At 40.7% G+C, this 14,474-nt stretch overlaps 1 protein-coding gene across 3 annotated transcripts in view; it reads left to right on the top strand.

The window, feature by feature from the left end:
• Positions 1-14,474, top strand: part of LOC118793199 (follistatin-related protein 5-like) — a 125,279-nt gene that overhangs the window by 16,128 nt on the left and 94,677 nt on the right. For 2 of the 3 annotated variants that reach the window (XM_036551257.1, XM_036551259.1), the window contains exon 3: positions 5,403-5,436. In XM_036551257.1, coding sequence (XP_036407150.1) covers positions 5,403-5,436 — 34 coding nt within the window. The remainder of the gene's footprint in view (positions 1-5,402; positions 5,437-14,474) is intronic. The other variant, XM_036551258.1, reaches the window with a different exon arrangement.

The raw sequence follows: 14,474 nt of genomic DNA on the forward strand, positions 1-14,474 counted from the left end.
TACGACGCGCTTTCAGCGACAAAAGTGTCGAGAATAACAACGAGAGAATGTCTCCATTCCTCTCCCCAGGGAGGCGCATTCCTGAAGCACATTTCTCCCATGCTCTTTTTCACTCCTCTGTTCTTCCTGACACAACATGCTTTTAGACCATAATGCCGCGGAACAGCGAGCGATGTCATTACATTCTTCTTTTTTGTTCGGCCCAGCACCTTTCCTTGGCCGGCTCACATGCCTTACGTCTGACACCAGCATGCATTTATACAGCTGGATTATTACAGGAGCAATTCCTCTCGCAGAAATGCTTCAGTGGGCATGGATGTCTAGCGTCCGCCCAGACGCGGGAGGTTTAGGAATTCAATCTTCTGCCGAGCCGCGCTGAAGGCTCGGGGAAACGGCGCCCGCCGTCTCCGCCCCGGCGCTCAGATTACAGAGGGCACGAGGCTGTGATGGACTGGCATCCCTTCTAAGGGGTGTGCGCTCGTACATCAAGCTGCTTTAGGCCTCAGGTGCCGGGCCGGGCTCTTACCCCTGTGAGTGGTCCAGACATGGCTTTGATCATTATGGTTTATTCGGCTCACCGTGCGTGAGCTTTGTCTGGCATGCCGGCACCACATTCCCGCCAAAATCAAAAGCGAGGGCAAACTGGTCAAAGGTTCTCCTTTTTTGAAGGCAGATGTAGAGCAAAAAATATATCAATACCTTATTCTGTTATCGTCCAATATACATGCAGGGGGGGAGACAAAATCATTGAAACACCAAATAAAAAGGACTAGTATTTTGAAGCAACTAAACTGCAATTAACAAGGAGCTTACACATGTTTGTCATATTAATGTCAATACTAATTACCAATATGTTTCTGCTATAAGACATTTTACAATCAACATGCTTTAAAATGTGACTTTCTAAAGCGACATGACAGATATAACAGATATAAATGATTGAATGTGTCAAGGGGAGCAAAAATGCGTTGAAAATGATGATGGCATATGCCAAGCAAGGGCTGGGGTCCCCACAAAGCTACTTTGTACTTGCATTTTCTCTAAGAATGTTTTCTCAGAGCCACTTGGCACCTTTTAACAATTCAAAACTAGTTATAATTCACAAAGCAGTAATATGTCACATGTATAATTGCGAGGACAAAACAGATTTTTTCTGTAATTCAAAGTGATTTGAAACTTAACAAGAAAACACTGGCTTTGAAAATTGATGTTTGTAAATGTTGAAAGGCTTCTGCTCAATGTGTCCAATAAGCATCAACATTTGTTACAAAAGCGTCAACTTGATGTGCGCCACATGGTTTCAAAAAGCCACCAGCCGACAGAAAAAGTGATTGCGAATTTGTGATCCGAGAACGCTTTCCCCCTCGCGGTTATGGCGAGCACGCTATTGTCACGGGTATCACAAAGAGAAGGGAATCTGACAGCATGAAAGTCCAAGGTAAAGCCAGATTAAAAGGAGATAAGCAGAGAGAGTGCCTTGCGATCCCGTTTTTTTGAAAGGCGAGGTTTAGCAGAAATGAGGTCCCTGGGATTTGTAGATAAGATAAAGATAGAGACTGGCTGTCAGCTCCTTTTTATCGGGGCAGATGGGCGCCACGGTCCCAGGAGAGCTGTGCGAGGACACCTCTGCCAGAGCCCTGTGTGAATCCATTGTGTCTCCATCACCTTTCATTACGGCTTAACATGGCTGACGATAAAGAAGCGCGTCGCTGTAATGTTTTCGCTCTGTTCTGCGTTGCGTTTCTCTCCATTTGTCTGTTTCTCCCGTTCCCTGGTTTGCACCTCGCTATGGACTCAGTTGTCAGGAAACAGTGCTTTTTTGTGCATGCCACACGCTTTGCTCACACTGCAAATACAGATGTGGAGCTCAATGATCTGGTTCCGTTGATGCCAACAGAGATAGGTTAGCATCAGTGGCTACAGCTTTTAAAATCCACAGCTCTTTGTCCTTCCTTCCTCCTTCCTGAACTGATTCCAGCATAAACCTGCCTTTCCGTGGTTCTCATCTTACCATGTTTTCTCCACACAAACATTTTGTTCGGTCTAGCGAGCTCTCCTTCCCACTGCACCCGCACCCTTTGTGAGACCTCTGCAAATGGCGTTTGTCCTCACCCCCTGCCCTTCCACTTGCCAGATTTCTCTCAGGTCTACCAGCTTTGGCTCTGCCAGCTCGCACCTGACAACCCCCGCCAGTCCCAATCTGCCGCAGCAAGCCGTCGCTGCCACGTACCCACGCCAGAGTCAGCCCACATTCTGCTTCTCCCATTGCCTGGGCAACTGACCACCTCCTTCCTGTGTGGGCCAACACTCCTGCTTCCCTGGGCTCTGAGTCTCTGTGCTGCATCAGGGTCAGGAAGGCTCCTCCCACACCATCCATAGCTTAACTCTTCCACCTCTAGATGTACCTGATGGCTGTATCATTACCAAATAGCTCACTTACTGTGTCACTTAGCATCAGGTTTTCATTATCATATATTTGTGCAGACTCAGTACTGATGGTTCTGTGATGTAGAACCTGGTAATTGTGCTATCTGAATGTTCTTTTGAAAGGTTCTGTTTGATTACATGTAATATTGTCTTTTTTCACTGGCTTGTTTTCAGAAGAGTTATTCTGACTTGCATTGATAGCACATATCAATAGATCATCAGCTACAGGTCCTTGGAGATTAACCCGAGCTGAAAGAACAGTGTATTATTGCCAGGTAGCCCGTCATATTTCATGAATTATAGCCCTTCTTCTCACTGTACGCTCAATTTGCTAATGCATTTCTAAAGACGTTTTAGTGTCTTTCATTTTACTCTGGTACCAATTGCTGAGACATTTAACAAGCACAGGGGGTTGTTCTTTGAGCTAAATTGATGGTTGGACATACTGTATGTAGCATTTAAAAATTAGTTCTGTGAGAGCAGCAGGTGTGGTTGTTATTTCCAATTAAGCTCTTTCCCTATGGTTCACTTTCAAATTAATTTCATGATCCAATGACATATCCTTTGTAAAATGATCATTGTAAGGTAATCTACTGATACTTCAGAACACAGCCCTTAGTCCCTTTGATTTATTGTCCATGGTGTGTTGAATCCTGTATGGGCATTTCTTCTGTGTTTCCTGTATTCTGACTACCATACTCCTTGACTTCTTAGCTTTTCTAAAATTTCTGCCCATACCAACTTTATTGCCAGTTTGACCCTCTGATGACTTCTCTGAACTTACGGTCAGAACTGTCAAATCATCTGTACTTTCACAGGTAGCTGTCTAAGTAGGAAGGACAGCTTGAGGACTTGGCCCCCTAAACTCATCTGATTCTGTGTTCTGTAGTGGGTTTCACTGATGCTACAGACACATCCACTAAAACGATTCTGTAACAATCCACACTCCAAGATCAAGTCAGTTGGTTGTAAAATGGTTCATGAGGAAACCAAATCCTGAGATTTGCAACCTGCATCTTGAGCAGTGTCTCTTCCTCTTGTGGTAAGTGGTGCTGCATGTTTACAAAGCCTTGAAAAGTATCTGTCTGCCAAGCCTTGAAAATCGGAGCTGGCAGAGCTGATCCACGGGCAATGGCTGTGTCCCACTACGCCAGAGTAAGTTTTCCCCTTCTCTCTTTCTCCTACTGCAGTAGGAGTTTGCTCAAAGCTGTTGTACATTTGAGACGTCCTGAGGAACCAGGGATCACTGCGCTCTACAGATGTATTGCACCAGCACGCTTGTTCTTCTGCATGTAGGTTGTGATCCTCCTGGCTACAGTGAAAAGGAACATTTTGCTGAAGCTAAGCGCATAGAGATAACTTTAAACAGTTTTGTGAAAGATGAGAATCAATGGTATTGCGAGACTTCCTGTAGATTTTCTTCAACACTGTTTTTTTTATCTCCCTTATCCTCTGCATTTCATCCAGCATTACTGCTGGCCCACACATACTAAGGATGAATTGAATTCCATGGATGAATATAGCTGGAATTCAGTGGAGAAACAAAAATCAATCCATTTTTTTTCCGCAAAAAAGGATGCTTCAGTGACAACTGTGCAGAGTTCTCACCAGCAGCACCTGTATCTATTTAAGGGCTTGAACCAACCCCCCCTACCCCTGAAGTTAGACTCTGGATCAGCTAGGTCTCCCCCCTCCCCCTTGTTTGTGGATCTGGTTCACTGGTTTGGCTGGATTCTCACGGTTGGATGGTTGATCCTGTGCACTGTGGCAATCTGAACTGTGCAGATCTGTGCTTTGAGGAATGGAACGGGCCAAAGCGTTGGCTCTGCCAAGAGGGCACATTTCACAGCTAACCCGTTTCGTTTGAATAAAAGGGCTTTTGTGCTGTGTGCGAGACATGGGGGGCGAAAGTGAAAACATGGCGCAGTCTTGGGGAACTGATTCTGAGTGAGGCTGTATTCATTTGTTTTTAATCAACTCCTTGTTCTAGGAATTCACCCTTCTGACCTCTCTTTGCAACATTTCCATGATAATGCATGCAAAATGTTTCAGATTACTTTATCATTCCACAGATTGTCATTGAGGTAAACAGACAGTTTAAAACAACTTTCATGGTTTCTACATGCAATGCATGTTGCTGTGATGTGGGACTGATTCATTTCCCAAGTTTGGTAATAGCATAAATCTTGACTTATTTACTGTTGACATTTTGCATTATGCATTTGTTCTATTCCGTTGTGCCCTCTCGACATAAATTGGAGAGGAAATATATTACACTTCAGGATGAATTATATGAGACAGACAAAGAAATACTGTAGAAATAGCAAACAGAATCCAATACTTTATATCTGTTTGTGGACGGCAGTCTGCCAATGGTGATGTCCAAGAGCAATGCCAGTCATCTTACTTTCTATTTTTATGACAGCCATATATTTGTGCAGATGCAGGGCTGATGGTTCTCTGATACAGAACCTGGTCCCTGGGTTATTTAAATATTCTTTTCAAAGACATAATTGAATGCAACATTTTCTTTTTTTCCCACTGACCCACTGTCAGAGGAGTCATATTGATTCCCCTAACCTTTTGAAGGAGAGTCTTCACCTCTGTCTTTTTGAATACTTCCACTTAATCTTTACAAGTGTATATAAAGTCTTGTATCCGAGTCTGCATGCATATGTAACTGTGACAGTCACAGAGGTCTGGGACAAATCTCATTTGTTCAGGCTGTCCACACGTTGGGTAGAGACAGTGCCACAGTGTATTGCTTTAGATTGCTTTAGTGCCAGCTTTGGCCCAGAAGTGGGACTGCACAGAGTACCTTCCAAAGTCAAATGCTGTTCGATTACACTGTACCATAAGTAATCATAAATCCATAGAACTCGTGAGACCTCTCATCTTTAAATGTTTTAGATGCATAATCACATCTGTCAGTGTTGGCGTGTGATATTTTACACAATGCCTTCTTTGTGTTTCAGCAGGATGGGAGCCCAGAGAGTTTACGGATCACAGGTATGGATTTATCATTTACTTTGTTTATTGCACTTGCACCTGTTGACCAGAAGTGCCTTGCTCTCAGCCCTGTGTGTTTCAATGGCTTCTTCAGATTTTCCCCCAGTATTTCTGCCTCTGAAGTAATATTGTGTTTGTGTATGCAAGTTGTATCTGGCTCTCAACATAGCTTGCCTACTGCTTAAGTTCCCACTAAGCACTTTCCTTGTGAAGAACATACGAAGCCACATTTTGCTTGCTCCTTATTGCATTAAACTGTAATAGCTGTGCTCTGTGAAGCTACTGGCCAGTGGCCTCGTGTACACACGAACATGCTCATGCTAACCTGTAAACAGGTATACACACCTGGTCATGGAGAGCTGCGGTGCATGCTCTTCCCCTCCAGCCGGGAACCTCACCCCCGCATTCAAATAAGAATTCTTCTGATTGGCTTTAGCCTCCCTCCCTGGTTCTGAGACTTAGTGTTTTAAAGACAGTGAAGCCCTCAAAAGTGAAGCCCTCCAGGTCAGTAGTTAGCTTGGCCAGTGCTGCCACAACGGTATTAATGTGTTGGATTTATGCATTCACATTTGCCTGGAAATAATTAGCAAGCTAGTGTGCAGAGTGGTGTCAGACAGAGGACACACCTTTATACCACTTCCAAACTTGCACGTAGTGGAGTGTGAAACAATATGTGCTACATATGTACTGACCCAGCCGAGCTTGTAGTGTAGTCTTATGTTATGCATGAGGAAATGAACAGGTAAACCCATTACCATTTGACAATGGAAATACAGTGTGAAGTAGCCAGGTGGTTTACAGAGCCAAACAGGTGGTCTAATTTTTATAATTTTTTGATTTTGTCCATAAATGTGCAAATGAATCTGTATGTTATGCCCCAAACACTCCTGGTTTCCCAAAACACGGCCTGCTTTAGATGAATGGGAGCCTTGCAGCTGTTCTGAGAACCGTCACTATCAATCTCTAAGTAAAGAAAGAGACCAAGAAGTGGAAGTAGAAAAATAAGACGGTTCTGTAGATGGAATTAAACCGAGAGGTTATCTGTCTTTTGCCACTGTCGCTATGTTTCTGTGTGTATCTGTGAGGGCTGAATCACCATGGACAATGTATATTATAATGCCCTCAGATGTTGGAGCACACAATGGTGATTCAGCCGCTGTAGAATTCATCTACGCCGGTGTTACTCCCCCCACACAGTCCTCTGAGTCTCTCACACTAAGGTGGTTGCAAGGTTAAGCAGGCATATTGTCATAGCACGCAAACAAATAGATGGTGACAGAAATTAAACATTCTCCACCACACGTGAATTGACAGTTTGGAGAAACAGGAGAGGACAGAGAGAGGCTGTTGGGCTAAATGTGCAGATATACTTCCAGACCCATGTTGCCCTAATCACTTCTGTGTGATTTTATAGAATCTGTATGCTGGTCTTCCATGCCATGCATAATCGCACAGTAATATGTTTTCTGATAAATTAAAACAAAGTGTTGGAAACTAATGATTGGGAGCACCATTTGTTTAAAGGATACTGGATAAAACACTCTAGAATACTTTGTATTTAAGATGAAATGCATTGTAAACCTTGAATCTAGCCTATATACATATCCTATGTGTTTAAAGCTTATGCACGTGGCTGTGCCTTATTTTCTCATTCAAGTTTCAGTTCTTTTGGAAAGAGATGCTGTGTGAAATGTAGGACTGGAGGTAATCACCTGTTATAAATATGCACCCAATGCAGGGCAGTAAAATGACATTTCATCACATTAACCACTGGCAGCAGTCCACTCTGTGTGGCTGTCATTTAGAGTCGTTGCTCAACAGCGACCCTCCTGTCATTCAGGGGGATGAATAGCGTCACTCTGGGAGATGTGAGAGATTTTTTTTGTGCCACGGAATGAATATTCTTTTCATTTTCTGCTTGTCAGGTAGAAATGGCATCTGTTATTGTTGAAAGGAATGTGTTCTTTCTGAAGAGGGCACTAACGTACAGATTTATATACATCATTTTTAATCACCTCAAGCTATGCAACCGTTGCTTTTCTTTGGTTTTCCACAGACCACATTATTGGAAAAAAGGTGATGCATCGTGGGATTTACTGTTATGAACCACCACCTCAAATCCCATGTTCTCACAAAAGAAAACAGCAATAGAAGAGGAACATAAAGTCTACAATACCATTTTTTTTTCCTCAGATGAAGTAACTTTTCCGGAACTGTTTTACTTAAACTTTCATGTGCTTTTAACAAGATGTAATAACTTGCTGAAGGTGGCTGCATCAGAAACCCTTACCAGTCCAGAAATTCACAAAATTGTAATCAGGTTGCATTCATTTTTGCATCATGGCTCTTTCCAGTAGTTATCGTCTCTTGTTGCCTACTGTGAAATGGAAGCGGAATTGCACTGTTTTGGTGAACGTTTTTATATGCAAAATATGCAGATTTGCACACACCAGACTGTGCTATCACCAGATGTGAGCTGTTTTTCTACACCTTGGAGAATCATAACCATGGGTAATACTGGAACCCTCAGTGCTGATGAAACTCACAATCACTGTATGGTAATTTTGTAGATCTATCCAAATTAGAGCATAGCTATGTATATTATACAATAAGACACGCTAAATAAAGCTTATCTAAACCTAATGCAAAAATGGTTAGTAATGGAATTATGAACCTTTTTCCATAATCTGAAAAGTTTATTAGTGGTTATATTCCCCGGTTTGATAATGGTGTTTTTTGAATCCCTGTAGTACTAACAAGCACTTTCCTGTTACAGTATTCTTGAGAAGTTCCAGTGTTCATTGTTGTACAGCCTAGGGATTTTATTGTATTTATTTATTTATTTTTTTGCAGTTCAAATCAAATTTGCAAAGATGTGAATGGTACCATGGTGGTGCATTAAAATAAACAGGACTTCCATCCTCTCAAGCAAAATCTGAGCTTGAAATGAACTCTATTTCACTCCAGTTATGAGTTAAGTTCTCAGTGCCACAGTTCTGTTATGAGTTCACTTTCAGATTCCTACTGAATCTAGGAGCAGGTTTTACTCAATGTTCTTATGCTATAGTTGTGTTCTGCATGTTAAAACTTGCCTGCCATTACATTTGACACAATCTCCTCTGTTACTGCATTTCAGAAAGAAACATATAGCTTTCTAAGTTTATCAGGTACAACAAAGTCTATATTTTTACATATAAATATTCTGTTATCTGAGTCTAGGTAGCTGAAGGATATTCTGTTGTGTTGCTGCCCAATATATCTCTTAGTAAAGATGTATGTCATACCAACCTTTTTACCCCTGCGTGCTTGCTTTCAGGGATGCCTTCAAAGCATCCATAAAATGTGGGCCTGCTTTTATATGAAAAAAAAAAGAAAAACTAAAACAAGATGAATGAACAAGACGACTGGCCTGTTTCAGGTTAACTGCACTGTGCTTGGTCCTTAACCGATGAGCAGAGTTAAGCATGCATGATCTTGTTTCATTGTTTGAAATTAAAAGGCAAACCACTTTAGGGTTACACTGAATCCATCTGCCTGCGAACACACTACTGTTTAGCAGTGGGAACCCATAAATATGAAATGTGGAAACACATAAACCATGAAAATGATCTCAGCTGTGCCCTTTACCAATGACAGATGCATCTGTATCGTCCCTGTATCACTTGTTTCTGTGGTGGAAACAAAAATCAATGTCGGGCTAAATATAGCCAGGCTGCTAATTTGCTTGGCACAAAGTGATATGAAAGGAATGCAATGGATACCTAATTTCACCCTGAAGGTCAAGCCAATAATGACAGGCAGTACATTATTGTAAAGGTTGGACCTAGCTGTCTGCACGGATTGATTTTAATGTGCTGTGTGTCTGACAACATTTATACATTAGGAATGTGTTATTCTGTCAGGAGAATTACACTAAATTGGCAAATGTCTGAGAACTCGCACCAAACAAACAAACAAGTATGCAGTTTAGCCGTTCAAGTTAGAGTCATGGACTGCCACTTAAGGCTCTTGGTTGAAATCGGAGTCATGATTTATACTTTTAATGTTTTATGTTTTAAAATATTCCTGGTGTTATTACTGGCCAGAGCTACTGTTGACTGGACATAAGTTCACAAGCATTGCAACTTCAGGATAGGTTTTCAGTTAAAAGTGATGTAAAGCTGTTGCTAGAGGCAATAAATAGCAAGTAGGCAGCCAGAGAGAACCAAAGCATCACTAAGGCAGGAACATTTTGTACCCACATAAGCATAATTGTGATTAAACATCTGGATATCTGAGTAATTTAAGCCTGTTAGCTGCAGTATGTGAACACTTCATGGGTATGGATATGCCATGCTAACATCATTTATTCAAGACCATGTATTCCAGCTGTTTTTGGAATGCATTGAATTTGGAATTCTGGATGAATTTTTCAGTGTGTGCAAGGGAAAACAGAGTCCTGGTGACATTCCTGGAAGCAGTGATCTTTCACTTAAAACTAGAAAAAGGCCACAAATTTATTTTAGATGCTGTGAACATCTTCCCAGAGTAAACGTCATAACCCCTGTACTTACTGATTGTTGGTCACAATTGATGCTACCTTCATTGTCATCATTTGTTATCAAACTGTGATTTGACTCCTTGGCTGTTCCAGCACACACACACAGACGTAAAGAATGGCATATCAGTATGCTAATAATTCATAACAAATAAACAGCATACAGTACATTTGGAAAGGGCACAGATGACAAGCACAGCCCATCTCACTTCATGCATATTGTAAATTACGTATCCTCACTTTCAATCCCACGATCTGTCACACTTCAGCTGTGTGACAGAACAAGGCACGTAGTCTGATTGTTCCTCTTATTCCCAACGTGTAGCTGATGTTGACTGTTGGCTTGCAGTTCATACTTTTAAATGATATCAGTAAGGGTTTGGGTAGAACAAAAGACCACAATGTTTTGTATTAGGTGTGCTGTCTCAGCTGTTAGGACTTCTGTCAGTGATAGTGCTTGTGCGAACAGAGTACAGCCCTGCTGTTTTCAAGGAGTCTCTCAACTGCCTTTTCCCAGGCTTGGGGAATACTTTTTCTTTTTTTCCTTTTTTTTTGCAGTGGCCCTGTGCAACAAAGGTGAAAACTGTACAAAACCCCCACACAAACCAGAAGCCGCATGAACATACCCACAACACTAACCTCTCACCTGAAGCTCCTGTCACGCCTGTACTTGACTACTGCCATCCAAGGATGGCAGGTGTGGCTTATTAACAAGCAGCTGGTCCAGGCACAGAAGATGAACAATTACATAGCTACAGCAATTAAACTGTTGGTAGTGAAGCTGGTGAAAATCAAGATCAGTTTTTGGTAGATATGCATTGGTGATTTAAACAGAGGATATTTCAATAGCACACATTTAACAATACATTAAGCATTAAAACAGTTTTGTTGTTTGGTTACAGGTGAAGAGTCTCCTTCAGACCCCGCCGTTTCTGTTTTTTATATATACTATGATTTTTTATTTTTTTTTATAAACTATGTTCAGTGATTGGTGACAATTTAGATACAGTTGTGCTGTGAAATGCACTATAACAAATAAAATTTGATTGGTTGATTGAAGGGTAACACTCTGAATCCATTGCCCTCCCACTGCTTACCATGCATCCAACAGTTAGAGCAATTTCAGATTTCCACTTCACACTACATCAGTGGCGGCACACTCGCTTCCTGGAGTGCTGGGCATATGCTGCATATTCTGCTTTCCCCTGGTTTAATTTACTCTCACATATTTAGTCATAGACATTTACACCCCTGCATTTCTGTATTTTCTACAAATACACTGCAGTAAAGCAGTTTTCCTGTGTAAAACACTTGCGGGCTCTGTACTGAAATTGGCTAGCGTACAAACCCAGTACACTGGACGATGTGTAAAAATGGAAGCCGTGTAATTTGACCTTCAGTAGGACATGTGGTCAGCAAATAAATTACAATAATGCTAACACTGAAGAAAGTTGAGCACTTATTTTATGGTTCTTTGCAAATAAAGTTGCTAATTAACCTTGGGGAGCCGTCATCCAAAGCCTACTTTATTACGAATCTTTGTTGATAACATTCCGTGCAGCCAGTACTTCTATCAGAAGATTGTTAATCAATTTTTGTTGCTGTGCTGGAACAACTAATATATTCTGCTCTGGTTGTTAAGTATACAGAGTTCAATACATGTGATGCTACAATGCTACAGAGAATCTTTGGAGATACAGTACCTCTTTTCGATCTCGCCAGTTTCAGATTTTTTTCCTGCCTCTTACCTGTGTCTTTTACCCACAAAGAAGTGTTTTCTTCCTTGTCAGTCATGCTGTAGCACAGATGTATTTATTTATTTATTTCTAAGTGACCAGGATAATTCTGTGGGACTAAAATCTCTGCTGGTGAATTTGGGAAAAAGAAGGCCTGAATAACAATGATTGTAGAGGAATTTACTAGCAGAGGCAGAGGCTGCAAATTACTCAAGGTTAATGTTAAAATACGGCACAATATATGTTTTCAGTTTATCGGGGTATTTGCTAAAACTAATTACATTAATGGCAAACTATCAATAGTGACCATGAGTAGCTCATTTTGATTGGAGGCCAAGGTCTGAGCAGGTGCAAGGATCTAAGGGTAGGCATGGTCACCCTTAACGAAGAAAACAATTTTTTTGAGCAATGATAGGTTTTCCCTGAAAGCAGAAAAATGCACAAGGTTAAAACCAAATAGTGCATTGTGTAATTTGAAGGACTGTTCAACAACTTTTCATTCAAGCTTTCAAAGTAAGAATGACTTCATAATTCCTGTCTGTTATTTTTCCATAAAAAACGGCCCTTCCTGAAGATGAAACGAGAATAGTGCGTGCGTCAAGGCTATATCACCACACTGCCTGATATGCCCCCTTTGACCCACATTCAACCTGCACATTCAGGTTTGCCTTTGGCGTCTGTGGACTTCTTGTGGGTGATGGTGAGCTTGGCGACTACATGGGTAAAGTCAATTGCTCCGAGGACATTTGGGAATCCGGCAATACTGAAAAATCCACATTTTCACACATGCTGTGCTTACCAAGTGTTGGGGAAGAGAACAGATTGCCGCACTTGCTGTGACATTGCATTTAGTTCAGGGAACAGTGCACAGAAAAATGCAGACTGTGAGATTACAAGCAGCCCCGATGATGCTCTCACGCTTGAACCTAAGCTTACACCTGTTCTTGCCAGGTGTTAAAATATACAAGTAATATACTTCCCACTCTTACCACCAGCCTTAGTAAATTGCATGAGGCATTTTGCATGCAGTTATTAGCCTCTTCTCCTCCCGACATAACACCAGAGGTGATATACATATGCATTAAGGCAAAATAAATATATAAAGTGACGGTTCCTGCTTCCCATGTTTAAAATACATGAATGCAGGTAGGCCTGTTTAATTAATTCATTTTTCCCATTCACTTAATCTGGCATTATATCTGACAGCAATTAGTCTGAGACAGAAACGTAATCAAACATTTCTACAGTAAAAACAGCACAGTGTAATTCACAGTATCACAATACATTCTATGCACTAAATATTATGTGGCTCAGTAAACACTGTTCATAATTCAGTGACATTTTTTGACCTTGTTAACTGATAGGAAAGACACTGATGAGTGAATGGGGAGATCAACAGCTCGACAGATAGACAGAACTGCAGACAGACTGAGAAGCTGGCATTTGTTCTCCAGGTCATGCCCGTCAAGCCTTCCTGGCATCAGCCCGCTTCCTGTTACAAGTAATGACAGCAGAAAAAATATAAATAAAAATCTGAAAAATGAAGTTTATGTGTAACAATATAACCATTATATTGAAATACAGAGAACATGGAGAGTATAAAATCACAAAGAAGAAAGTAAAGTGCAGAGTGATGTAGACATGACAAGTATAATATGATAATATGTAATGCGTTACGCATTAACTTCTGGTAATTATGTGTGGCCAGACTGCCACATCAGCCAGGAAATATAGTTTTGTGAATGATCATTTGGGAAAAAATGTCTAACCTGCATTTTTAAAAACTACTTAAAACACCAAGAAGTAAATAGAATATGAATGTGAAGTGGCACAGTTACTAACATTAAAGAACTTCACTGCTTTCTGTGGTATGGTTTGACCATTGTGGTGAAAACTTGCAATATTTGTGCCATTTACTCCAGTCTTATAGGATTTGTGTTTTCTGTTAAATTGACATGATCATATAAATGTTCAATAATGTCTATTGTCTTCCTCTTTGTTTAGAGGAAGAAGAAAGGAAGGAAGAAAAGTGCTAAGTTATCAGGATATGCAGTGTTCCTACAGCTGTCCTAACTTAGCAGCAAGTAAAAAAAGGGATCATAGTCTTTCACTAATAAAGGTAACATTTGATACTGAGATCGCAATTTCTGACTTGTAAATGTCTTGATATTATGCAATGGTGTATGTTTCATAGGCTGAAGAATGTACAATTGTGGACATGCAAAGTAAAATATTTTAACATTATTGATGAGTTTTGAAAATTGCTATCTTTGTTTGTTCATGGAATCAAACAACGCAAAAATAAAAAGGGCACCATAAGCTAAAGTTAATGAAGCCTTCTCAAATGACAGAAATACAACATGCAATGGTCCATGTATTAGAATACACATTGTGTTTGAACCAATATATAAACAGATAGTACTGGCTGCAAAACAAACAAACAAAAGAAACCTTTTTTATAATTGCTTTCTTTGCATAACCTACCTGCAATACATGTACATTATTTTAAATATATTTTCAGCTTGATGTAATAGAATTGCTTCCCCTACCAAGCTCTGAAATCCTGACCTTGTTAGCTCTTATGAAATATGTAAAATTGTTGGCCTGCATCAACAATCTACAATTCTATGTGAGGTAAAATTTGACATGTTTTCTTGACAATTGGAATCTTGATCAGTCAGTTTTCGTGAATACAGGATCCGTGACGGTTCTTCCATCTATCGCAGATTACTCTTACTCGTTTTCAATACCATGATGCTTTGCTT

This window comes from Megalops cyprinoides, chromosome 18 (genome assembly GCF_013368585.1).
Source record: "Megalops cyprinoides isolate fMegCyp1 chromosome 18, fMegCyp1.pri, whole genome shotgun sequence".
NCBI classification, from domain to species: Eukaryota; Metazoa; Chordata; class Actinopteri; order Elopiformes; family Megalopidae; genus Megalops; species Megalops cyprinoides.